This window comes from Zootoca vivipara, chromosome 10 (assembly GCF_965207765.1).
Source record: "Zootoca vivipara chromosome 10, rZooViv2.hap1.1, whole genome shotgun sequence".
In the NCBI taxonomy this organism is placed as follows: Eukaryota; Metazoa; Chordata; class Lepidosauria; order Squamata; family Lacertidae; genus Zootoca; species Zootoca vivipara.
The window spans coordinates 55,949,393-55,976,860 of NC_142593.1; the positions used below are offsets into that span (position 1 = coordinate 55,949,393).

General features: G+C 44.0%; 1 protein-coding gene across 1 annotated transcript in view; it reads left to right on the plus strand.

Annotated features, from left to right (window-relative positions):
• The window catches only part of RIT2 (Ras like without CAAX 2), a 161,802-nt gene extending 141,298 nt beyond the window's left edge, over window positions 1-20,504 (plus strand). The window contains exon 5 of the mRNA XM_035100639.3: window positions 20,216-20,504. Coding sequence (XP_034956530.1) covers window positions 20,216-20,443 — 228 coding nt within the window. The 3' untranslated portion in view covers window positions 20,444-20,504. The remainder of the gene's footprint in view (window positions 1-20,215) is intronic.
• Window positions 20,505-27,468: the final 6,964 nt, after the last annotated feature.

Here is a 27,468-nt window from a genome sequence, read left to right on the forward strand (position 1 = left end):
CCTCAGTGTCCGGGCAGAACGATGGGGGTGGAGATGCTCCTTCAGGTATACTGGACAGAGGCCGTTTAGGGCTTTAAAGGTCAGCACCAACACTTTGAATTGTGCTCAGAAACGTACTAGGAGCCAATGCAGATCTCTCAGGATCAGTGTTATATGGTCTCGGTGGCCGCTCCCAGTCACCAGTCTAGCTGCTGCATTCTGGATTAATTGCAGTTTCCGAGTCACCTTCAAAGGTAGCCCCACATAGAGTGCAGTATTGTACTGTTGCAGTTTTAACAAAATAGTAGCACCTTAGAGACCAACTAAGTTGCAGTCTTGTTACCTCTACAGATGCCCACCTTGGGCAGGGAGGTCTTCCAGTAGCAGACAGCAATGCTTCATCACTTCATGCATGCTTGCAGAATGCCAGCTAAATTTAGTAGTAGCTATATATTTTTTTCATTTTAGTCCATGGTGATTTGTGAGCAATTATCTCTCTTTTCAACCCCTCCCTGTTCATAGTATGTTCTTTTTTCTTTCTTAAATAGGCTGCCCACACCAGTAAAAATTAAATTGGCAACTTTGCTGTATTAATTTTAACTTCCTCAGAAATATCTCTTTGCTCTTGTCCTGGTGACATTCATGAAATATTTAGCAGGGAAGGGGGAGGATTTCTCCACATTGTCAATGTATTTCACCAAAGAAAGATGTTATGTTCCTGGCCCATCATGGCATATTTATAAGAAGGACCTCTAAGTCATTCCAGGGCCTGGATACCAGGACATCACAAAGTTATTGTATCAGGAACATAGTTTGCCTCAAGACTTTCTGGATGTAGGCCCCACTGCTGAAGACCTAGAGCTGAGAAACATCTAACTATCTTCCTTGAGAAGGTGGATTGGAGGAGATGTGAATCTGTGGTAGATCACAAGCTTTTCATGGAGAGTCTCACATCCACACCCCCCCCCCCAAGCTGCCCAGTTAAGATCAGATAGTAGGTTGAATGATCAGGTAGCAGGAGAATGACCTCTGTGTAGGTCTCTGGACCTACTGATGGCCTGAGTGGACAATACTGGTCAAGATTTGAAGTTGGAAGAAGGTAGTTCAGGGTCTGCTGATGAATCTCATATTATTTGTGGCGTAACAATGCAGTGGTTGTTTTTTTAATATCATCTGTCCAAAAATGATTCCATCTGCATAAGACATTTGAAGTAATACTGTACAGTCAAACCTCAGTTCCAAAACATTCAGCAACCGAGTCACAGCTTCTGATTGGCTGAAAGAGCTTCTTGTACTCAAGCGGAAGCCACTTCAGACATCTGGGTTCCGAAAAATGTTTGAAAACGGGAGCACTTACTTCCAGGTTTTTCCGCATTTGGGAGCCGAAACGTACAATAATGGAGGCATTCGGGAACCAAGGTTTGACTGTATAATACAAATGTCAATAGTTCCCCAAAGAATCATGGGAAATCTAGTTTGCTAAGCTTGCTAGGAGTTGTTAGGGAACTCCCATTCACAGAGCTACAATTCCCAGAGGGAAGAGAGATTGACTCTGGCACATCCCGAGTATAAGGGAGCTTCCTATGATGGATAGATTGGAAAGGCAACTGCCTTTCAGTTCCGACCTTGCAGTTGGGAATGTCCCAAGTTCAGCCTCTTGTATTTCCATTTACAAAGGATCTCGGATTGTAGGGCTAATACTTTGGAGAGTTGCTGCCAGCCATAGCAGACAGAACAGGTCTAGATGAGCTAATGGGGTAAGAAACTTCATGCATGTTCTGTTGACTATGGAGCCTAACAGAAGACCAAAAGAATGGGGATGGAAAGATCTGAGGAACAAGCTTCAGCTTCTGGATCCTCTCTGAAGACAATGACATGTCCATATTAGTGATGTCATAAGAGGCATGGGAGACCTGTGGTCTTCCAGGTAGAAGCTGGAGGTCAACATCAGAGGGCTGGACTAGATGACCCTTTGAGTCCCTTCCAACTCTAGAATTACAATTCTACAATTCTATAATCAGTCCCGGCCAGCATGGCCAATGGTCATGGATGATGGGAACTATAGTCCAACAACACCAAGGAGATGTTGGTCACAAATTCCCCATCCCTTTGCTACCCTATCTGGATCTCCCTTACTTTGTTAGGCTGTGAAGAGGACAATCAGTTGTTCTAGTCTACATGACTTCTGTGTAGAAAGTTTGCAGCTGCCATCTAGGCACTGAATTGCAAACTGGCCAGTCAAAAAAATCATTAAAAATTAATTATTATTTTTTTAAAAAAATGAATTGCAAACTGGCCACACACTTCCCTATTTCCCAAACCCTGCCCAGATCTAGTCAAATCTCCAGTTTGATTCACTGGATTTGGACATGTAATTCTTTATATGTGGACAGACTAAATCAGACCATGTTTAAGTAAACTGGTTTTTTAATAAGCGAACAAAACGAGCCTTTCCAGTGATTTAGGTAGCTGATATAAACAGCCAATTCCAAAGACACCAATGAGTATACCTTCCAGAGATAATGCATGACATTGATCAAAGGGATCAACTAATATTGCAAAAGCTACAATAAATAATTTCTTATGATTTTTTTTTAAAAAATTCACCTCTGAAATGTGCTTGGCGAGACAGTAGAATTATGAACTAGTAGGAAGAAGAAGCTTGCATGTTTCGATTTTGGTTTCACATCACTAGCCCAGTCATTTGGAGTTCATGCTTATCTTTTATTAATTTCAAGTTATCCGTGGTGCCCGGTGGCCATTAGGACTGCTGGGGAGGAAGGCAAGGAGCCCAACAGAAACAATGAAAGGAAAAGCAAGCTAATTCTAGTATATGCCCCAATCCTCTTCCCAGCTGAGTTCTGAAGGGCAACATTGAAACACAGGAGGAGGACGCTAATAGCCTAGGCCACCCACTGCATTGGTTGGCCTCGGCAGTTTATAACTAAGGGCAGATTAAATTTGGTGGGGGAAAGTCCCATGTAGCCCTAATCACCAAACTCCACTGCAAGTTATAATAAATTACTTGTTTTGCTTTTATCCCATGGAATGGTCCATGGTCAAAGATGCTGGGAGTTGTAGTCCATGACATCTGGAGCAAAGTCATGTTGGTCATCCCCTTCTTCTTCTTCTTTGGCGATCACTCGTAGCCGAGTAAGATTGTCTTCCATAAACACGGTTTTAACCATGGGTCCGTAAGTGACTATGGAGGCCAATTCTGGATCCACACGCCCTTCCACAGTGGGGACATTGGTTTCCGGGCGGGAGTTGATCACTATTGAGGCATCTCTCTATTAGCTGCGGCCGGCAAAATTCTTGCGAGGATCTTAGCAAACCGTCTGGTAACAATATCCGAGGTGAAACTTCCTAAATCCCAAAATGCTTTGTGGACATGATTTCCACCACTCGACAGCTTCAAGAAAAATGCAGAGAGCAAAACCAACCCCTGTATACAGCGTTTATTGACCTGACTAAGGCTTTCGACACTGTAAATCGTGATGCCCTGTGGACTGTCCTTCTGAAAATTGGCCACCCCCCACCATAGCTGCCAAGTTTTCCCTTTTCTTGCGAGGAAGCCTATTCAGCATAAGGGAAAATCCCTTAAAAAAGGGATAACTTGGCAGCTATGCCCCCCACTGTAGCATCAAAAGGAAAGTCACTGCTCACTGCCCTGCATACACCATTCTCCAAATAGCAGTTCAGACTCACATTTTGCTTGTGTCCATGTATGATCTGAATTTGACTCATGGATCCAGGTGGAGAGACCCTGTGGAAGACTTGATGGAGAATGTGAATGTGCTCCCTCTGCATATTCTATCTGTTCTTCATGCAGTATATGAACCCCATCTTAAAAGTAAAAAGTTGGAAGTGCTGCAAAAGAGTTAACCTGGCAAAAGAGGAGATGGTTGACTGCAGTAATGGCTCGACTGGAGTCATTTAACTATTCAATCAATACATTTTTAAAACCCCAAAACATCATAGAGATGCTGTGTATGCATCCATTGGTGTGTGCATGGGTGCTCTGAACATAGCCCATGGTGACTTTTGAGCTCTGTGCAGATGACCCGTTAAGCAGAGCACAGAATTTAGCACTGCTGAAGCCAGGATGGCAGGGTGGTAATTCAAAGGTTGCTGTGGCAACGACGCTTAATTTCCAGCAGTCAGACAAAACAAAGGATGGTTTATAGGACAATTAATATAGGCTGTGCTCCACATCTTCAGGCTTTCCGCTGCCTGAGGTAACAGCCATTAGTGGAGCCATAAACTATGTGATGATCTGCATCGCTGGGTCTCAAATGAAGACGTTTATTTTAAAATTTCATTCAGGACAATTCAATTTTATTTTATTTTTTTGAAAAGAGAGAGAGAGAGAGATGATTTGTCAAATGTATCTAGCAGGCATTGATGAATGGTTGCTATAAAGAGGGAAAGAGCTAATAATGAGATATGACAGAATGCCCAGACATCCGTTGTCTTGAGGTGAGGACTTGGGAGATGACTTTCAACTGGGCTCAACAATTTGGTACTTCGGAATGAGGGCCCTACTGACAGCCTCCTGCTACATTGATGACTTGTAGTTTCATTTTGGTATGCTCCAGGACTTGATTGGGGCTTGGCTGCCAAGCCCCACCCAGAAAGAAAATGGGATTTTTGATTCCAAGGATTGGCCATTACATGAGACACTTGGTGCAATGGACCACTGCAATGGGTTACACAAATGACTGCATTTGAAGATGTTCTGGGAACAAAATAAGACAGCAGAATGATTTATTTTATTTTATTTGAACATTTCTATCTCACCTTTCCTCCAAGGAACTCTAGGACCTTTAAGACATCCCCCAGAGCCCCTTCTCCAGGTCCCCCTGTCTAATAATGTGAGCCACTTACTTGATAGAACAGCACCCTGGTGATGAAATGCTCAACTGTAGAAATGATCACCTGGTACTTACATTAGGGTATTTCCTGTACCAAGTGAAGATCTTCTTGATCTTCCAGGCCTTATAACTTGATCCCCTTGTTTATTTCCCCCCTTGTTGGGTTTTACTGCTGATTTATTGATCATAGGCTGCTTCGTATGGATTTGTGCTTCTAAGCTCCTTTTGTGCTGGTGCAGTTTGTTGACTATTTGTCTTGAGTTGTTAATTGATTACATTTGCATTTATTAATTTCAATAGATAGATGATAGATGATTGATAGATAGATAGATAGATAGATAGATAGATAGATAGAGATGCTCAGGTGAAAATGAGGGCTCCAGCTAACCCAGTTTAGCTCTTAGAGGATATATTTCCTTGTCTCTCTGAGTTACAGTGGGATTAAGAATGTCTTGGTGTATCAATCCATCTGGTCCAGAAATCATTTCCCTACAGTGGCTAACCAGATGCTCATTGGGAAGCCCACAAGGAGGACGTACCAGTAACAGCACTCCCCAGTTGTATGTACCCAACTTACTGATCTTTAGAGGTAGATTGTCTTAACCTGGCACCAAAAACATATCAGCACAAGTGCCAAACAGGCCTTGCTTGGGAAAGCATATCATTGGTATGGGGCCACAACTGAAAAGACCTCTCTCTCTCTCTCTGTCATCACCATTGTTTGACCCTCTCTCCAAGGAGTTATCCAGAGGTGGTCCCCAAATGATGAACTTAGGGTGCAATAAGGTTGGCATCAGGAGAGGCATTGGGCCATATCAAATTTTGTAAGTTAAACCCCGCAGTTTCATTTGGGCACTGAAATGTATCAGCAGACAGTGAAACAGTGCTAGAACCAGTGCTATCTAGTCATAGAATCATAGAGTTGTAGAGTTGGAAGGGGTCCTGAGAGTCATCTAGTCCAACCCCTGCCATGCAGGAATCTCAACTAAAGCATCCATGACAGAAGGCTATCCAACCTCTGCTTGAAAACCTCCCATGAAGGAGAGTCTATCACTTTCCGAGGGAGACCGTTCCACTGTCAAACAGCTCTTACCATCATAAAGGTCTTCCTGCTTAGCTCCCATCCCATTTTAATCATTACATAGAAGGAATAATGAGCTTAGCCTCATCCAGGCACCAGTAAGCAGGCCTGATCTACATGTGTTCCAGGAGATTGTGGGACCATCTCAGTGTAGCCTGAGGGCTGAGGCTACCCAGCACCAGGCAAAACACAGGAGGCATGGTTGATTCTCCTGCATATACTGTAAACCACCCTATGATCTTCTGATATAGTATAGAAATTTAATTGATGATGATGATGATACCTGATGGTACCTGTTGATCTCGCTTGGGGGGAGGGGTAGTTTATATTGTGAATTTCTCAACAGACTAGCCAATTCGTACCCGCTTGCTAGCTTGCATTTGCAGTTCTTCACCCTGGGTTCTGCTTCACCTGACAAAGGGATATAATGCCACTGAGGAAGTTTTTTTCAGGGCTGCATTCCTTGCATGGCAAGGTCCCAAACCCTCCCGGGAAGTGGAATAAAGACTCATGAAACAGTATTTTAGGTTAATGGGCTAAAAAGGCCACAACTTTATTGGTTACAGAATGTGAGTGGTATTGGCTTAAGCATTGGAAACCACACAACTATATCTGACTCCTGCCCATCTGTAGGAGTCTTGGAAGGGTTAACCACCCGTAGGGGAAGCCCTGCTGATGCACATCAACTAGGTCATCGCTAGGGGTCATGCCATGGCCCTAGCCCCTGGTCTGAGGCTTCGGACAGAGACTACCCCCCTGGATTCCTTTAACGGAATACCCTTCAAATAGGAGGAGTAGGTGATGGCCACTACCACCCCTCCCCTTCAACCTAATACTCCGATGCCTAACCACCAAATCTTACAAAGTTGTGACGATTTGCTACGAGGTAGATGAAAAACCAAGGAAATCTGAAGGAAATCAGCCCTGAGTGCTCACTGGAAGGACAGATCGTGAAGCTGAGGCTCCAATACTTTGGCCACCTCATGAGAAGAGAAGAATCCTTGGGAAAGACCCTGATGTTGGGAAAGATTGAGGGCACAAGGAGAAGGGGACGGCAGAGGACGAGATGGTTGGACAGTGTTCTCGAAGCTACGAACATGAGTTTGACCAAACTGTGGGAGGCAGTGCAAGACAGGAGTGCCTGGCGTGCTATGGTCCATGGGGTCACGAAGAGTCGGACACGACTAAACGACTAAACAACAACAAACAGATAAAAAACCAAATGGCTGGGAGGGAGGGAGAACTGACTGAGCAGGGAGAATAGGGGTGAGTCCTCTGCCATGGGCGGTTTAAATAGCCTGTGCCACACCCCCAAACCATCCGAATTGGATGGTCTAAGGATGACATGGCTAAGGACCAACCAATGGCACAGTGGTTATCCCACTCCATGCGAGTGGGGAGGGCTTGCTTCCAGCCCACAACGCCATTTCCCCAGGAACGGGAAATGGCTTTGTTGAGCAACCTTATGGCACCCGCATGTCAATGGCAAAGGGACACAGAGGCAAATGTGGACCCCTGGGGCTGAGTTTCTGCTTTCATTCTCTTACATCCCTAACACAGCGAGAGCTCTGGGAAGAAGTATAGGAGAACCCGGCATATAACAAACCAGCAGGGTGGTGAGAGACTTTGGATGTGGCCCGCAGACACCATGCTTATGTAAAACAGACAAAGAAAGATTTAGTAGGCGAGCCGATAAGATATATCTAAAAGGAAAGCAAGTTTCAAAATTGCCCTAAGTGGGATAAATTGCAGTATTACTCTGGCAATGCACACATAAAAATGGATTATCTTAGAGGAAAGCAATAATACAGAGGAGATTCTTATTTAATAAACTTCCAGGGCTCAGCTTAGTATTTTGTACTAAATAACAATAGCAAAAAACAAAGAGGATAGTTTCCGTTTTTAGATATTTGTAAATGTCAGGGCTTGATTTACTCTCCATTTCACATTGCTTTCTTTATTAATTTTCTATTTCATTATCAATACTGACACTTTGCAGTCCAGTGCTCAGGCTTCCTCCACAAGGACACACAAGTCGTTGGATATAGCATATCAATCACTCTTCCTGTGTGACATTTTAGACTGTTACATTGAATTCTCGGACCAATTTGCTCATGGCATTCAACTCCTAGCTTAAAAAATGTGGAAGAGGAACCATCCTTATTTTGTTTCCAGGTCCAATTCAATGTGCTCACATTTGTGTTTAAAGAACAACACAACTAGTAGTGTCTCACATATCTGAAAGACCATCTACATATTTACTCCGGATCCTCTCAGGTGTTAAGATCAACAGAGAGGAGTGCTATTTTGGTCATTCCACCACCTTCAAAAGTGCAGGGAATAGCAGCCTGGAAGAAGACGGTCTCTGTTGTTGACCTTAACATGTGAAACTCCGAGTCCACAAAGATGTATCTAGCATTTTCATTGTATACCTTCTGCTGTATACTGAAAACTCACCTCTTTTTCTTGGCATGTGAAAATGGAGATATCTTCCTTTGTAAGACCTATCTCTAATTTTGAATCTGAGGTCCAGTGCTGAGGGCCTTCTGGTGGTTCCCTCACTGCGAGAAGCCAAGTTACAGGGAACCAGGCAGAGGGCCTTCTCGGTAGTGGCACCCTAACCCTAACCCTCCCACCAGATGTCAAAGAGAAAAAACAACTACCAGACTTTTAGAAGACATCTGAAGGCAGCCCTGTTTAGGGAAGCTTTTAATGTTTGATGGACTACTGTATTTTAATATTTTGTTGGAAGCCGCCCAGAGTGGCTGGGGAAACCCAGCCAGATGGGCAGGGTATAAATATATTATAATTATTATAATTATAATTATAATTATAATTATTGTTATTATTATTTATTTTATCCTGTCCTTTTTTTCTGGGATAGTTTTACCTTTTAAAAATAATAATTGTATGAATGACTATTAAAGATCAATCTGTCACTTTCAGTTTCTCTCAAGTTCTCGTTTTCCCATTCTTAAATTCAGTTATTTACATTCTCCCCTCAATTTGCATTTTGAAGGGCCTCACAACAACTAACATTTTTTTAAAATAAAAGAACCCACAGAAGAACCAGTTTAGGTAGAAAACCTTGCCCCCCCCAAAAAAAAACACCTGGTTCATTTGTTCCCATAATTTGATCAGTTGCCCCTGGACAGGCAACTTGATTTAAGGCCTGATATTCAAGCAGCACATGGGACAAGCTCTCATTCCCATGATCAGAACCACAACATAGTTCAACATTCAAAGAGACCCCTGATCAATCCCTGACCAGGGCTGGACCTAGGACAGCTTTCTGCAATCCTAACATTAAGCCAACTAACAGCATATCAAACCTGCTATTTGAGTGCCCAAATGCTGGTGTTTCCTGAATTCAAATAGTATATATGGCTGTTCGGTTTCCAATGGAGAGTTTCCTGCATCAAATTTGCAGTTTCTGTCTGTATGTCCATCTATCTGACACTGTGTGTGTGTTTAAAGGTAAAGGTACCCTGACCGTTAGGTCCAATCGCGGACGACTCTGGGGTTGCACACTCATCTCGCTCTATAGGCCGAGGGAGCCAGCGTTTGTCCACAGACAGCTTCCGGGTCATGTGTCCAGCATGACTAAGCCGCTTCTGGCAAACCAGAGTAGCGCCCGGAAACTCTGTTTACCTTCCCACTGGAGCAGTACCTATTTATCTACTTGCACTTTGATGTGCTTTCAAACTGCTAGGTTGGCAGGAGCTGGGACCAAGCAAAAGGAGCTCACCCTGTTGCGGGGATTCGAACCGCTGACCTTCCGATCGGCAAGCCATAGGCTCTGTGGTTTAGACCACAGCGCCACCCACGTCCTGTGTGTGTGTTTAGGGATGCCATTTTAATCTAGCAAGTATAGTTTCTGGCACAGATGCTGTAGTTCTGCTTGTATGGCCCACAAACCAAAATGCTTCTCTCCACTTCTATCCAATTTACTTTAACCGGATTTACCAGTCATCGTATTTACTAAGAGCAATCTCAATCCTTTGAGTGCTGATTCTTATGAAGCAATCCACACAGAAGAGAGAATTATCAGCATGTTTGAGAAATTCCAAAATATTTTAGGAATGCAACCCTTGAGGAAAACCCACACTCTAAATTCCAGCCCAATGAGGACGGCATTCCCAGCAGCTACAAAATGTTGGCACGCTGTTCCAAGAGGGGTGGGGGTGGGGGTCAGAAAGCCAAAAAGGAATGGAGTAACCAGCATTGAACAGGAAAACTCCACATTGCAACATTTTGGGGTGATGATGATGATGACAACATAAGCTGGATGTGCAAACTGATGCACAATGTAGCAGAGTTTAAGAATGGAGACAGTATATCCAAAGGTAAACCCCACTGAAAGCAATGGGGAACATTTGCATTATTCAGAAGTGCATTTATTTGTGCTTGTATTTCCTAAAAACTTTCTAAAACAACAAAAGCACATACATAAGAACAATTCAAATCCAATGCAGATACCAATCAAAATCTTTAGAAATAAGGAAACAGCTACCACACATCCCTCTTTGTGACTTTGCTTGAAAGTTTCAGAAAAATACTTTGCACACATTGTACAGGCATTCTAAATTAAGGTCCCCCCCCCCCAGTTCTTCCTGCCCATTTTATAATGATCTGGAAATGTGTGCACATCTAAAAATTACTACCTTGTACATGTTTTCCAACAGAAGCCATCAAGATGTCATATTTTCACAATGTATCAATTTGTAAATGCCTTGACAATTATTTCCCTGCTTATTATTTATCACGCCTTACCCTCTCATAATGTTGAAAGAAGGGTCTCTTTTGCTGCTTAACAAGGTATAATAGCAAGATGTTTTCTTGATAAATGGCATGGCATAAATCAGGTTATAGCACACACAGTGAAAGAGTTTTCCATAATAAAAGGCTAACAAATAATAACGCCATACGCTTTATTGGATTTCAGTTGTTACCAGAGTTGTTCACATTGATATGTGACCGCAGATGTTTCTTGGTAGTACTGGAAACCACTGACGCTGTAAACTACAAATCCCAAATCTCCTGCATTGTGCATGAAAGAACCGGCATGTCAGTTATTTCCTTCAACAAATCATCTAAAGTGAAGAAAACAACCACAACAGCCTAGAGGGACATTTGGGGATAAAAGTCCAGAGTTTTGGGCGAGACTTTGGTCTGGCTCTCACAAAGAACATATAGATGTTGGTGTGTGTGTGTGTGTGTAAACACCTGTGTCGAGACTCTGCAATTTAAAATGAGGTGTAGGTAACTGAATATCCCCACACATAGAAAACTACATCAGAGGGGAAAGCTTTTTCCCCCTGCATACTGCCAGGTTGAGTTGCTTCTGGCAGACCAAGCCAAGAAGAAATAGGCAGTTGATTCATTACCCCAGGGATGGGGAACTGTTTTCAATTTGAGGACCTTGTTCCCTTCTAGGCAAGCATGGAAAGGCCACATGCCCATGTAGGGCGCAGGCAGAAGCAAAAATGTATGAAGCAGCAAATGGAAATTCTACCTTTGCACGACAGGCTAATTTCTACACACACACTCTCACACACTCCTCTCTTCCACCTGGAGAAGCAGGATGAATGATTGACATTAGAATTATAGAGTTGTAGGGTTGGAAGGGACTCCAAGAATCATCTAGCCCACCCCTAAGCAGTGCAGGAATCTCAACTAAAGCATCCATGACAGATGGCCATCCAACCTCTGCTTAAAAACCTCCAATGAAGAAGAGACCACTACCTTTCAATGGAGTGTGTTCCACTGTTGAACAGCTCTTACTAGCAGAAAGTTCTTCCCGATGTTTAGTCAGAATCTCCTTTCTTGTAACTTGAAGCCATTGGTCCATGTCCTAGCCTCCAGAACAGGGAAAAAAAACAAGCTTGTTCCCTCTTCCATGTCGCAGTCCTCAAGGTATTTGATAATGGCTATCATATCTCTTCTCAGTCTCCTCTTTTCCAGGCTAAACATGCCCAGCTCCTTCAAGGACTCATTCCAGCCAGGCAGAGATGCATGGGGTTTGAAGCAGACAAAGTGAGGGTTGTCACTTTGTGGTGGATTTCCGAGGACCAGAATGGGGGGCAGGCCCTTGAGTGAAACATTTGGCCCTTGGGCCTGAGCTTCCCTAGACCTTCAGTAGACCTACCTCTACTGAAGTACTGTACAGGCAGGTCTGGTCCATTCAAGGCACAAATAAGGACCTTGGACAGCTCCTTACAGACCCTGATGCAAGATGGTGCCTCAACTCAGAGCTGGCGCTTCCTGCAACCTCGTCAAGATGGGCAAGACCTATTTTGCTCACAGAGTAGAGGGGATACACAGAAACTGAGATAAAGGATGCCGAAAGGCAGTGCCATCCTCCAGACTGGATGTGAATAAAAAGGCACCAGAGGGCAGATTGAAGTTGGAGGGCATCATTCCACTTGTCCAAATGGAGCAGCCGCTAGTCTAGTGGAAAATACATTGCATATTAGATGCAAGGACACACTGAATTCCTTGCGTAGTTTAGTGCTAGACAATAAAAGAAGAAGAGCCGGGAGGAACATTGTGCCACTAACAGCAGTCCCCCAATACTTAGAAGAATTTCACACACACCCAATCAGTCCCCCAGTTCTCGGTTGCCTCCGTCATGTCACACTCACCCCCGCTCTTAAAGAGAGAGAGATCGGAAGAATCTTAATTTGCATCAGCCACTGGCCATAGCAATAAAATAAAATACAATGTACTGAAGATAGAGCTAAATCAGGCATAGGCAAACTCTGGCCCTCCAGATGTTTTGGGACTACAACTCCCATCATCCCTAGCTAACACGACCAGTGATCAGGGATGATGGGAATTGTAGTCCCAAAACATCTGGATGGCCAGAGTTTGCCTATGCCTGAGCTAAATGCTTAGCTATACAAAATACATTCTAGATCAGGCATCCCCAAACTGCGGCCCTCCGGATGTTTTGGCCTACAACTCCCATGATCCCTAGCTAACAGGACCAGTGGTCAGGGATGATGGGAATTGTAGTCCAAAACATCTGGAGGGCTGAAGTTTGGGGATGCCTGTTCTAGATGTTTACATCAGTACAAATGGCAGAGTTAATAAAAAAATCTGAGAGTGTTAAAAAAACAATCAAATAATAGATCTTATTCTAATTGCCCCTGTTATTTTTTTATTTTATTTTTTGCAGTTTTTGCTGTCACCTGATTATCTTGACCTGCTAAAAGAAAAGATGCAATAGCAATGGTTGAGAAACCTGGTATGGATAGTTTTAGAGGGGCAATAGCTGCCTCAACCTGCTCTTAAATAATGTTGCAATGTTAGATTGTTAAACACAAAATTCAGGATGTCCATGCCCTGGCAGATGTGTCCCCACTGGGTCTTCCAGTTGTGCCACATCACATTCTGTTGAGCAATAAAATAACACAGAAATAAAAGTGGTAGAGATTTCATATCCCTAAAGCAACTGTTTATTCAAGGGGAAAGCAAATTTGCTGCCTTAGTATTACCATAGTCACACCTGGCAAACTAGGGTTTTCTTTAAAAAAGAAAAAGAAAAATTCAGACAAAGGAAGCATCTAGGCAAAAAGGGTTCTGACAAAAAGGGTTGCATAGGGCCACAAGGATGTCAAAGACATATCAGCAGGTCTGGAAAATGAAGTTCCAAAGGGTTGTATAAAAACTCTTGATAGCGGATTCCTTTTCAGGAACAAAGATTCCGCCGGCTTGATAGAAATTCAATGGCACACAAAAGGCCTTTTTTGATGTCTGTTCCATCTGATAAATACAATGACTTATAGCAGGAAGTGCTGAATCCCGTGGTTGTGTGCTACCTGATTTTGTTAGCTACAGAAGAGGGCTACCTAGGAGATAAACATCACTTCCTCCGATAAGTTTTAATTTTCTCCCCTTTCTCTTTGGGCTCTCTCTCTCTCCCCCTTTCAGCATTTGAAGAGAGAGAAAATAAGGGGGGAATCAAAGCAGACTGCTGTAGAGCACGCTGTGGGGAGAACACAAATCAAGGAGTAGGTAGAGGAGGAAAATCTGAGATGATGAAAAGTTTTCTGATAAAAGGCAAACAACGATACTGCTGTCTAATTAATTCTGTCTGTCTGCCAGTCTTCTTTATACATGCACTTATGCATTTAGGCACACGTAAATGACCAGGGTTGGTGAAAATGTGCTCTGGGTGGATGTATATAGTAGTTAGGAAAATGATTTTGATCCTTAAAGTTGTGAGTTCAAATGTGGCCTCAGCTTTGAAGCTCCTAGGTGGTCTTAAATCAAACCATTTTCTCAAAACCTCCCACATGCCCATATCTAATGAAGGGGTGACATCTGAACCTTCTCATAATTGGACTAGGCAACTGAATATTTCCTTTCTGGAAAATAGCTTGGCTTAGCTTGAGCCAATTAAGGACCACAGTGATGTTGCACTGCTGATGAAGTCACTGGATGAGTACTGGATTCTGTTCCTTCTGTCCATGCTCATAACCCATGATTTACAATCTAGGCTGGAGAAGGACTCAGAGATTTTTAAAAAAAAATTTGCTGAAATTTGTATGCCAAACCATCAGAACGTAGGAAGCTGTCATATACTGAGCCAGACCATTGGTCCACCTGGCTCAATATTGTCTACAACGACTCACAGCAGCTCTCCAGGATTTTGGACAGAGGGCATTTCCATACCTAACTGGAGACGCTTGGGATTGAACCTGGAACCTCCTGCATGCAAAGCAGATGTACTACTACTGAGTTATAGACCTTCCATGGAATTATGAACTCTGGCAAGGTCACTAACAACAGCACTGGCTTCCTTTAAAGGGAGGGAGTTGTAATGGTTCCTGAAGTGATGCCTGTGAAATGCTTTGAACAATCTGTAGCGTTAAATGTTTGCTAAGTCATATGAGAACAGATTTTATACTACAGGAGCTGTTGCCATGCATGGCATTAGCCACAGCTTGTGGGTGACAAGTTCAGCTCTTGGAGAAATGGTCATGTTAAAACACTCAGTCTATTTCTGGGGGAATTGAGAGCCCTAATGCTGGAAAATGTGACAGCCAGTTTTCTGACAGATTGCCCTGTGATCTCCCCAACCGAGGTTGACTCAGAAGAGATCAGAAGCATGGAATTTGGCAGGTGGTGACTTGAAGCAAGTACACAAACCCTTGTCATTCTCAGCTCTGCCTGTCCCCCCCCCCCCAATCCTTTGCATTCAAGATGCTTTCTCCTTGCAACAGACAAATCAAATACTTCTCACTCACACAAGCACAACAGTGGAAAGAGCCAGTCTTCAACACCTTGCAGTTTTCATCAGTACTGAAATGCATGTTTGCTAATATTCAAAATCTGAATCAGACCGAAGGCCATCTGGCTAAAGCAGGGATTACCAACGTTCAAACAGAGGGCTGCCCCTCTGTCTCATCCTAGTCAATGCCATATCCTCTAAAGCAGGTCCCTTATTTACCTTCTTTATTTTAAAAAATAAAATACTGTAAAATACACCATTTTTTTGCAGCCCTCTTCCGGTCATCAATAATGATGGTGACGGCATTGCAATCAGCACAGCTTTATAGATTACAGATAATTTCGAAAATGTGCAAAATGCTTTGGGGGAGAAATCGACCCTTAATCACTCTCCTTGATGATGGATGCTGAGATCTTCGCAGCTCATGTTAGACACAGAAGCCATCCAGGGATGTTGTAAGGTGATCCAAGTGTCTTATGTGTTTCAGCCCTGAGGCCACTGTTCCTGAAACATTTTTTTTTAGCATGATATTGCCTTAAACTCCCCCATCAATCCCGTCCTCGACAAGAGGAAGCTTTGAGGGATAAAATGCGAGGAGTAAAAACTGTCACTTCTGAAGCAAGTCGGCATATGTGCGTGCCTTTCCTTAATCTTTGCCGTGTTAAATTGCAGATTGATTTAGTGGTTTTAAACCTGGTCTGTATAAACAGTGTTAAGTCCATGATTGTTGGTGCATGGCAGCCAATAATTGGAAGGGCAACGTTTTCTTGGTTTGCAAATCAAATGTGAGTTATGGGCTGCAACCTTTTTATTTTATTTTTAAAAGATGACAATTAGCCTGCTTTCTTTCATAAAACTCCCTGTCAGAAGGGTTGGTTAAATTGTTGCTGGGACTATGCAGCAAATAGAGAGAGAGGAAGATAAGAAATTTCCAGGGACTTTCCAGGAGAAAATGAAAATGCTGGTTGTTTCAAGAGACCGAGCTGCCTTAAACCATTGTCCATCTAACCCAGTGTCATTTACTATTCTGACTGGCAGAGGAACCTGCAAAGTCTCAAGACAGCGGGCAGAACCTCAGCTGGGTATGTTTGTGGGATTGCAATATTGCATACCACATCCCCTGTGCCATCCCATCCTTTCTCTAGGGGCTTTTTTTTTTACTCCATCTCTCTATTTCTATGTCTCTCTCTGTCTGTCAATCTTTCTCTATCCCAGAAGTAAACCTGCCAGGGGTCCTAATTTGGAGGCCATTTCCCCCAACCTGCCCCACCATCTGACACCATATGTTGGGCAGGTAAAGATGTGGCTGAAAAGGAACTACCAGGAGTCTTAACAGAGAATCATAGAATCTTAGAGTTGGAAGGGATCCCCAAGGTTCCTCTAGTCCAGCCCCCTGCAATGCAAGAATCTCAGCTAAAGCATCTATGACAGTTGGCCATCCAACCTGTTTAAAAACCTCAAAGGAAGGAGAGTCCACCACTTCTTGTGGGAGTCTGTTCCACTGCTGAACAGTTCTCACTGTGAGAAAGTTTTCCCAAATATTTAGTTGGAATCTCCTTTCTTGTAACTTAGAGCCATTGGTTCGAGTCCTACTCTTCAGAGCAGGAGAAAACAAGCATGCTTCCTCTTCCATGCAACAAGCCTTTATATATTTGAAGATGGCTATTATATCTCCTCTCAGTCTCCTCTCTTCCAGGCTAAACATACCCAGCTCCTTCAAGCACTCCTCATAAGGCTTAGTTTCCAGACCCTTGATCATCTTGGTTGCCCTCTTGCCACACATTCCAGCTTGTCAACATCCTTCTTTAATTGTGGTAGCCAGAATCGGACACAGTATTCCACACTATTCCTAATCTTGATCCTTCCAAACTTTACTCTCTTTTCCATGATCCAAAGTTAAGGCAGGATAAAGATCTCAACGATAAAGGAAAGAGAGTTAAACCAGCCCGGTTTTCTTTTTTTATAGCTAATGAAAGGCATCCAGGCTGAAAGAGTAACTTTAAGAGAAGCTTTGTACCAATTATCATTCCACCTGCGGCCTAGGAAGCCTCGCCATGGCAACTCCTCTGCCTTTAATGACTGGCGGCTTATCATGGGGCCGAGAGCGCTGATTGCCGCAGCTGCAGGTGTGGTGTGTTCAGGAAGAGATTTATCGTCTCCCTACTTCGGAGGCCAGCCTCCAAATCTGCCAGACTGATTTAGCTGCTTTACTTAATGATAACTCTCTGAGCAAAACACACTTAGGTAGGGAGTTTGATGCTGCTCTTGACCAAGTTTTAAAGTGAGGCACAAACACAGAAGCAGAGAATGAGCAGGGAAGGGACACAGTTTATTTTTTAGCTGTGATTCCTGCATGGCAGGAACATTGGACTTGGATGACCTGTAGGGCGACATCCAAATCTACAATTCTATATTGCTGTGAATTTGGGGGGTCAGTCTGGATAACACCCTGGACCCTTTCCAAAACCTGTGACCCTTTATCACTGTGAATGTTTAACAGCAAACCTGCCAAACCAGCCTCTTTGCCAAGGTACAGTGGGACCTTGACTTACGAATTTAATCCGTTCCGAATGCACACTCGTAGGTCGAAAACTTCGTAAGTTGAGTTTCCCATAGGAAAAGTGGTTTCCCATAGGAATGCATTGGAAACGGGGGGAAATTGTAAGTCGAGGAAACCGCATCTAGCTGCATGTCGAAAAAATCGTAAGCGCATGGCCACTTTTTCTGCTCGTAAGTCGAAAACGTCGGCTGTCGAGGAGCTCGTAAGTCAAGGTCCCACTGTAGTGGCTTTGGCTGGCTAGTAAGGTACCACAATTTAGCATATCTAAAAAAGTTGTTCTGTGCAACAGAAGCAAGGGGTGGAGGGCTTTCCCAACCCCACCTCCCTCAGCTATCTAGTACCTTAAAGAACAATAGCAGAGTTGTAAGAGGGAGTTAGAAGCTGGCGCGAGAGAGAAACATATACCTTGCTCTGTGCTGGATCCCAAGTTGTGACTAATGAAGAAGCAAGATCTTTTGGGATTGTTAATTCTGTGAGCCCTTCCACCCTACGCTCACGTTGTATATACCATATGTGTAAATAAAACCAGAGTCTCCGCTGACCTTAATCCCAAGTTAACTATGTAAATCCTGGGTAAGTGGAAGCACCTCTGGAGTCTCCTATCACTTGGAACTGGGGGAGGCATGCAACGACACCAACACACACAATATCCTCAAAGCACAGTTAAGGTATTGATTTGTTTGCTTTCTTGCTTTTTCCCTTGGTGATGTAGAAAAATGCGAGCTCCTGTCAGGTGGGACCCAGAGACTGGCGGTGCCTGCCAAGCTGTGCCCCACTCCTGGCATTTTTCTCCCCCTTCCCTTGCGTCCTTTTGGTGTGCGGGAGCTGACCTTAGCACAGCACTAGCTGTCTTAAAAGATGGCAGGCCATCCATCACTGCCTCCGCATGCTGTCAGCGTTCCATTTAATCTCACTTGTAATTTTCAGAGGAGAGGCTGGCAAAAGCCACAACTGGAATTTTAATGGGGTAGCCAATAAATATTTCTCCACTTTATGAGGTCACAGGGCTGCCCAGAGTACCTGAAAGCTGAGATATTTTTCCCAAAGTTTTAAACGGTATGTTCCATGTGAAATAAATACGATATGGTTACCAGACATCCCCGCTTCCTGGGGACAGTCCCCAGATTTACAAATCTGTCCCCAGACAAAATCCGTCCCTGGAATGTCCACAAATTTCAATTAATTTATATTGTAAGTGCTGTAGAGGGACCCAGGTGGCGCTGTGGGTTAAACCACAGAGCCTAGAGCTTGCTGATCAGAAGGTCGGCAGTTCGAATCCCTGCAACGGGGTGAGCTCCCATTGCTCAGTCCCTGCTCCTGCCCACATAGCAGTTCAAAAGCACGTCAAAGTGCAAGTAGATAAATAGGGAAGGTAAACGGCGTTTCCGTGCGCTGCTCTGGTTCGCCAGAAGCAGCTTTGTCATGCTGGTCACATGACCCGGAAGCTGTCTGCGGACAAACGCTGGCTCCTTTGGCCTATAGAGCGAGATGAGCGCCGCAACCCCAGAGTCGGACACGACTGGACCTGATGGTCAGGGGCCCCTTTACAAAGTGCTGTAGATTTATTAGTAGGGCATGAATGTTGCGTGATTGGTTCAACAGCACAAGACAAATCATATGGGGACTTCCGGTGAGGCAAAATGGTGGGCGCCACGGCAGCGAGCAGCTCCTGAAGCCAGCCAGAGTCAACTGTGCTACCAGGCTGGCTATGGGTTGCTGAGACTGCTGCTGCCGCTGAGGAAGAGAGGTAGGAGGGCACCGGGAGGGCAAGGCCCAACCCGAGCCTACTCCACGGCAGCTAGCGCTCCAAGAGAGCAAGCCAGGGCCCAGAGGAAGGCCGTGCGACAGAGGAGACCACAGAAGAGAAGATATTTTTTCTTAATATTTTTTTAAAATAACTTTCTTTAATAACTTTCTTTTTCTCTTTTCAAAAAAAAGTGTCCCCGGATTCTTTGAAATAAATCTGGTAACCTTAAAATAGGACATATAAAACGCAGTGCTCGGGACAGATAAAAGAAAGCATACTGCTTTGTGCATAGCATAGTTAAACTACGGAACTCTCGCCCACAGGAGGCAGCGATGGCCATGAATCAATGTCAGGGGTTTCAGCACTCGCACATGTGCAGAGGCGCAAAATGATGTCATGTGCATGCACTGAAGTGCCGAAGTGCATCATGCGCGTGCGCAGACACAGCACTGCGGATTGCGAACGCTGCAGGTTGCGAACATGCCTCCTGCACGGATCACGTTCGCAACCCAAGGTATGACTGTATTGAGCTTCAAAGGATGCTGTTTCCAGGTCTATCTCCAGATGACTACATGAATACTGAATCCAAAAATAGTCTACAAAAATTATAGATGGTCCCCAACCATAGCAGGAATACTTTGATACCATCTGTTTGAATCTGACTTGGCTAGACCTACAGTCAATCTGTGCTTGGGGCTTACTTCCGTGACAAAGACCATCTTGATTTTTGTTGTAGGTCTCCCGAGAGGAAGGTGTCAACTTGGCCAGACAGTATGCCTGCCCTTTCTTTGAGACCTCTGCTGCCTTGCATTTCTACATTGACGATGTTTTTCACAAGCTGGTGAGAGAAATCCGAAAGAGGGAGAAGTCTCTGCCTCCAGCAGATGGGAAGTTGAAGAACAAGGACAGTCTATGGCAGAAACTGAAAGGATCTTTGAAGAAGAAAAAGGAAATCCCTTCTTGATGGTGGTCCCCATGCAGTTAGATACAGTGTTTGGGATTCCAAAAAGCATCATCTTATGCAGTCTTATTTTTTCAGGGTCCTTTTTACGCAGCACCAGCCTTCTAACTTTGGGTAAGATTATGTGCAAGGTGAGGTACACCCCCTCCTAGTGTGTTAGTAAAGAGAAGGTTGTTTTGCATTTAGTATGTTTAGTGGAAAGAAAAATGCACTGTGAATGTCTCTTATTTCACGGACAGTCATGTTTGGGTATCTTATTTATTTCTAAAGATTAATGGTCAGTTAAGTCATTCACAACATTAGACACATTGAAATCAATGGCATGTAATTCCTCCAGTACATTATTTATTTATTTATTTATTTATTTATTTATTTATTTATTTATTATTATTATTATTATGGAGCATGACTAAGGTTGACCCTGAGCATGACTAAGGTTGGAGGTCAGCCACAATTCATATCCCACTCTTCATCATAAATCGACCTCCGTGTTGGTCACAACATACACCTACATAAAAGCAAACCAATAACACATTCACAAGATAGCTACTTTTAATATAAAATCCAGTGTATGCAGCCGCTCCATCTATCATTTGTCTTCACTGCAATGGCCAATGCTGTTAACTCAGAAGACCTGGCAGAAATGAAACACATTCAGCTGCCACTAGAAACCAACTAACCTTAGCACCAGCTGAACAATGGGGGAAAGACTAATCCAAGCCAAGGTGGTGCCATCAAGCTGGTCCTCTCATAAATACCAGCAGCCCAGGATTGGCTTGGTGATGGCATAACCAACAAGGTCTCCTGGCAGAACTCAAAACACTGTGCTTAAGGCATATTATAAGTACTTACAAGGACTGTTATGAAGTGTTGACTGAATGGAAAGGCAGTGTCTGTCATTAGGAACCCAGTCAGCACAAGGACCTTATGTCACCAGCAGTTATGTTTACTTTAGGGTCCTATGTTTATTTTTGATTGCATGCCACTTGAGGGCCCCCAGCCTTGGCTTCTACCATAGATCAGCCAGTTCTTATTCCATTCCTTCATACTCGCCTGCTTCTCTAGGTACCGTGGTTCTTGATTTACAGCCACCCAGCTTCCAAATAATCCATAACACTTAACCCTACCTAATTGGCCAAAGCACGCAAAGGTCTTGGTTGGAGCTTCTGCCATAAGTCATAACCCAACTGGGGAACACTTCAGACTGCTGATCCTAATTAGCCAGGATGCCTCCACCAAGGGATGCAAGCAGGGAAGCCTTAATAGACCTGCCGAGGCAAGGATGGCAAAAATTAGCAGACTTTTCCTCACCAGCATCTGATCTCAGACAGACATGGATAGTTCTGCTACAGCTCCCAAGAGATGACTCACTTTGTGGTCAATCACCCTGGGATCTGCGCATTTGGCCACAACATGCATATATACAATCAGCCATATATTCTTTCCAATGCGGAACACATGGTGTCTTTGTACAAACCATTAATATATGAGCCAGTTCACTCTCTTCCCTAACCCTGGCAGATTCGATTCTTCTCTCACTATGAAATCATTATCTCAGCGGGTGGTCATAAAACAGGATGGGATATATGCCCAATTAAGGCATGCCTTTAAATCTAGCCAGGATATTTATATTGCCCCCCATTATCATTGTGCCAGGGCACTTGGAAGGCTTGTTAATCTCATTCTCAGGAGCCTAACCCAAGAAATGATGGGGCATATATCACCGGAGCATCCTTTGGCATCATGGCATCTCACATAGGTTTTGGACTAAACACCCATCAGCCCCTGATTGCACAGCCAAGCTGGTCCAGATTGATGGGATTTGTAGTCCAAAAACATATTGAGGACACTAGGTTGACAAAGGATGCACTGGAGCAGCAACATGTTAGGAACATGTGTGTGTGTGTGTGTGTGTGTGTGTGTGTGTGTATGTATGTATGTATGTATACACACACACACACACACACACACACACACACACACACACACACACACTTGCTGCATGTAAGGATTTCTTTGTGCTTTTAGAGAGATGTTATGATGGTGATCTCTCGCTCTTTCTTTCCTACACAGCATGAACATAATATAGAAAGTAGAGCTGTGCATTGCTCCTCCAATTCAATTTGGGGTCCTATCCAATGCTTCAGAGTGTCCCCAATCCAGGATGAGTATCAATCCTTTTTTAGAGCCAGGAATGGTTAGGTGCCTGGGATTTATCCAATGCCGCAAAACCCATTCTGGGGATCTGGGCCAAAACAGCAGTATAGAAACAATTGCGTGATGATAATGATAATTAATTAATCCAGGCTCCAAACCAAATCAATGACTTTGCTTAATTAGGGTTCAGACCTCTAGGGTTCAGAGGGCCTGTGCTATCCTCTCCCCTTTTCACAGTCCCAGATCACTCTGCGTGGACCTGATCTAACCTAGGGCAGACTGAACCCGCTCCACCCAAATCCTGGGTGAACCCAAAACAGCCCAGTTTGGCTCAGGATCTGGGATAGGGCTGGAGCCACTGCATGACTCCAATCAGTAGGTAGGTAGGTAGGTAGGTAGGTAGGTAGGTAGGTAGGATGGATTTTGTTGGTTGTGCTTTGTGAAATAAAATCATGGAAGCATGCACAAGAACACACCAAATCATCAGATATTTGAAGAAGAAAAAACTAAATATAAGAATAAAAGAGATATAAATTAGGGAAGGGACACATATACATTCTTGAAATTGAGACTTGCTGCTGCTTCCCACCTTTGGTTTTCGTTTTTGCATCGTCATAGATGGTTTTGTCACTTGCTGTGTTTAATATTTTATCTGTATATATATAAAAAAGGATGAATGCAGCATTCAGTGTGCATGCCATATAATAAATGTAGGAAAAGAAGATGGTGACCTGTTGCCTGTGTTTATATAGGCTTGCTTGCACCCCTGGTGCTCAGTTTGCCAGGGTAAAGAGATGAATATAGCCATTCTCCATGTTTTAGGATTATTATAATTTTTAATGAATCATGTGATCAAATTCACTGGTGTGGTGTCTCTTTCTTTACTTCTGTGGGCATGGAAGAGACCATCCATTGCGTCACATGGCCTTCAAAATGACCTGTGCTTAGGCAGTGGCAGCTAACATCTGTGACCCTCCAAATGGTCTACAACTCCCATCATTCCCAGAGTGACTTAACAATCTTTTCCTCTTCATAGGAACTCCGGGAATTGTAGCTCTATGAGAGGAACGGGGTCTCCTAATATGCGCCAGCATAGGAAAGGGTGGCACAGATGATGCCCAAAAGGCTGGAGCTTAAGAATGTCTAATAGCAACAGTTGCTGGTGGGGTTGGAATTTGGGGACCTCCTGCCTCTGGATCCCCAGGTGGGTTGAATCAGCTTCATAGGGGAAGGAGAGGGGTGGAGCATGGTGAAATTATGTAAATAAGGTTTAGGATACTCTATGACAGGCATGTCCAAACTTGGCCCTCCAGCTGTTTCGGGACTACAATTCCCATCATCCCTGACCACTGGTCCTGTTAGCTAGGGATGATGGGAGTTGTAGTCCCAAAACAGCTGGAGGGCCAAGTTTGGCCACCACTGCTCTATGAGAAATATCTGAAAGGAAAGCTCGTTCCAAACTGAGATTGGGGAGGGAGGGGGAAAATTCAACCCTTTCTCTTGGTAAGCTAATTTGCTTGTGCTTTGGAGCACAACTCAGTGGCCTTGCTCAACAACAGCTGCCATTATTCTTATTAATTGTCATCCCCCCCCCTTATTTCCCCTCATAATTACTTGACATTCTTATTTTGTGTACTGTGTATTGCATCTTGTTCGTCCTTGGCAATGGAGTGGACTAAAAGCGCCAAAAGGAGAAGAAGAAGAAAAAACACACACACATACCACCAAAACAAATAGAACAAAAAAACAAACTCTGGATTATCCGGTTGACATGTTACTTGGTTACTGTTTGACTGGATGAATAATTGCCTTTCTTTTTAAAATAACAAGGGAGTGCTGCAGAGTTGGTGTGGGATGTCAATTTTCCTTTTGTTTTGGCAAAGGCAAAGTTAAATGCCTGAAACAAATTAAACAAATTGAGGTGAATGTCATGAATTTCAGATTGCATTAATGCAAATCCAATTAGAGCAAATTAAACGATTATCAAATTAAACTCTTTCATTTCAGAGGTGAAACTCTCCATGTGGGTGAAGTTGATGTAAGAGAGTCCTTTTACTGAAGCATTGTTGGCTGATTTCCCCCAGATGACTTTCATAAAATGTCAGGGCTTGGAAAGGTAGTTTTTTTTGCCACCTTTCTTTCCCAGGTTCATGCAAACCAACATTGGGGGACCCATGCATGAATGTCTGCAAAGACCAATCTAACAGACACCATCCCTCCTCATATTAGAGCCATTCATTTCTCATGCATGCATGGTTGGTCATTTATATTCCACAGATGGGAAACCTGTGGCTCTCCAGCTGCAGTGGGACTCCAATTCCCATCAGCCTCAGCCAGCATGGCCAATGGCCAGGGATGATGTGAACAGTTTCCCATCCCTGTTATAAACCTACAACCCCCCCGCCCCCAACATGATGCAGGAAAACTACAGCATCCCCTATGGCTGCACTGGAGGGTAGGAGCGCAAACAAATGGATTCAAATGACAACAAAGGGATTTTGACATAACATCAGGAATAACTTTCTGACAGTAAGAGCTGCTGTGACAGTGGAGTGGGCTCCCTCGGGAGGTTGTGGACTCGCTTGGATGACCACCTTTCATGGATGCTTTAGCTGAGATTCCTGCATTGCAAGGGGTTGGACTATTTGACCCTCAGGGTCACTCCCAGTTCTTTGTATGATTCTATGACTGGCTTGCCATAAAGCAAAGGGGAGCCCCTCCCCAGTAACTGGTTTCAGTTGTCAAGTTGATCTTTTACCATAAAGCTTCTCCTATTAATCTACTAAAATCTGCTCGCCCATATCCTGACCCATCAAGTTCTGCCCTCTGAAGCATCAGAGAAAAAAGTATTTGGTCCCCCTGTTCTCTGCGGCGGAGCTTCACGCTCCGCTGGGGGTGGAGAGCAGGCGCGCTGTCCCCAGGGACATGGTGCACGTTCTGGGGGGTGCGGCGTGACACACATTTTGGGGGCGAGACGAGTCATGCACAGGGGCAGGACGCACATTTTGGGGGTAGCGCCCCACACAGGGGCGGGTGTGCATTTTGGGGGCAGAGTGCACCATGCGCAGGGGCAGGGCGCACGTTTTGGGGGTAGCGCCCAACGCAGGGGCGGGGGTGCATTTTGGGGGCAGAGCGCACCATGCGCAGGGGCAGGGCGCACGGCAAGCAGCCATGGTGGCGCCTCTGGGATCGTGCACTTGGGGTGGCCCGCCCCCATCGCCCCTATCTTCCTACGCCCCTGCCTCCTTTATGTGACAGTCCTTTGGGTATTATGTGGCCTTGCACACCCTCAAACTTCTCTCCTCTTGCTTTAACACACCCAGTTCTTCCAACCATTCCTCAATGACTTGTTTTACATGATTCTGATGACCTCGGCTGTCCATTGCTATTCGTCTACATTCTTCTTCAAACTGCAGCACATTGCGAAGTTGCCCAAACTTCAACCTGCTCCAAATTTTAAAAATTGCTTAGCTCATAGCATTTGGGCCCTCAGGGTTTGGGAGACTGGGCAAAGCTTACCTGTACAAAAACCTGAATTTAAAAATTGAAGGTTACGTTTGTTACCTATGCCCACTTTTGCCTTTTGGCATCACCCACCACTGGCACCCCCCCCCCCGAGAGAGATTTTAGATTCTGAACCCTAGTACTACAGACAATCAGACTTATTCCACATACTGTCCTGCTATTGTTCTGTGGGTTGGCTCTGATCTGCCTCCTTGGTGGTATTTTAAATAGTTGTGCTTTTTTTTTTTTAATGGGAAATTGCTGTGCTCCAACACATATGAAGAATGAATAAATCATGGAGCCAAAAAGGAAGCAGGATGTGATTGTGCAATCACATCAGAAATCCCCTTTGTTCTCTGATTTCATTACTTTGCATATGAACCGGATCACAACCTGTAAGAAAAACACATGCAAACGATGAAAAAGCCCTGTAGCAGACTGTGTTCACGCAGTGTTTTCCGATGCAAAATCCAAACTAAAAGAGTGATGGATGGGTGATGCAATGGTGCCACTCTGGAGAAAAGATCAGGAAATTTGGATGCCGGATTAGAGAGAGCAAAGATGTATTTGTGCTTAACACTTTCAATTGTATAGTTGCCAGGTTGTCGTTGTTTATTTTATTTTATGCTGCCACATGTCATCAACCTTATTCAGCTAGCTATTGATGTGGCATTTCTGTAAACTCATAAACAGTGAGGCCAGAGTCACATATGCAAATGTGAATGCTGACCACAAAACTGGCAGGAACCGGTGAAGGGAGAACCTAACGGCTGAAACACAAGAAGGATTCTGATAGGTACAGTGAAAAAGATGGGTTGAGTAAAGTTGCATTTCAAGGACTGTGGTTGGATGAAGAGATACTGAGATGCTGAGGGGGCAGAAAGTAATTGGGTTAGAGGGTGAACAGCTGATGTAGAAAACAGATGATGTAGAAAACCACCTTGAGGTTTTCTATAAGTAAGAAATAAAATAAATTCTATATTTCCTATATAGTTTGTGTGCTAATGGGAAAGCTCTTGCAGACTCCTAGGGCTCTGTCCTGTAATGCATTCCTGAATAAAGTCTGACCAGTCGGGACTTTGGTTTGAATCTCCATACTTGAACCCCCAAGAGAAATTTCTCCCACGCTATAAAGTCTTTGAAAAACCACCCTTTCTTCTTCTGTAGAAAATCTTACTTTTGTGAAAGATCAAGAAAGGATCCTCAATGTTTTCATTTGTGGGGCATGTGTACAAGCATCACCCTGGTTTCTGCATGGAGTGGGTGGGGACACATATTAAAATCCACATTGGTACCTTTATTTGAGCCAAGGACTTCATCTGAATGTTCAGGGGATGTGAAAGCTTGTGGTTAACTCAGTTTCAATT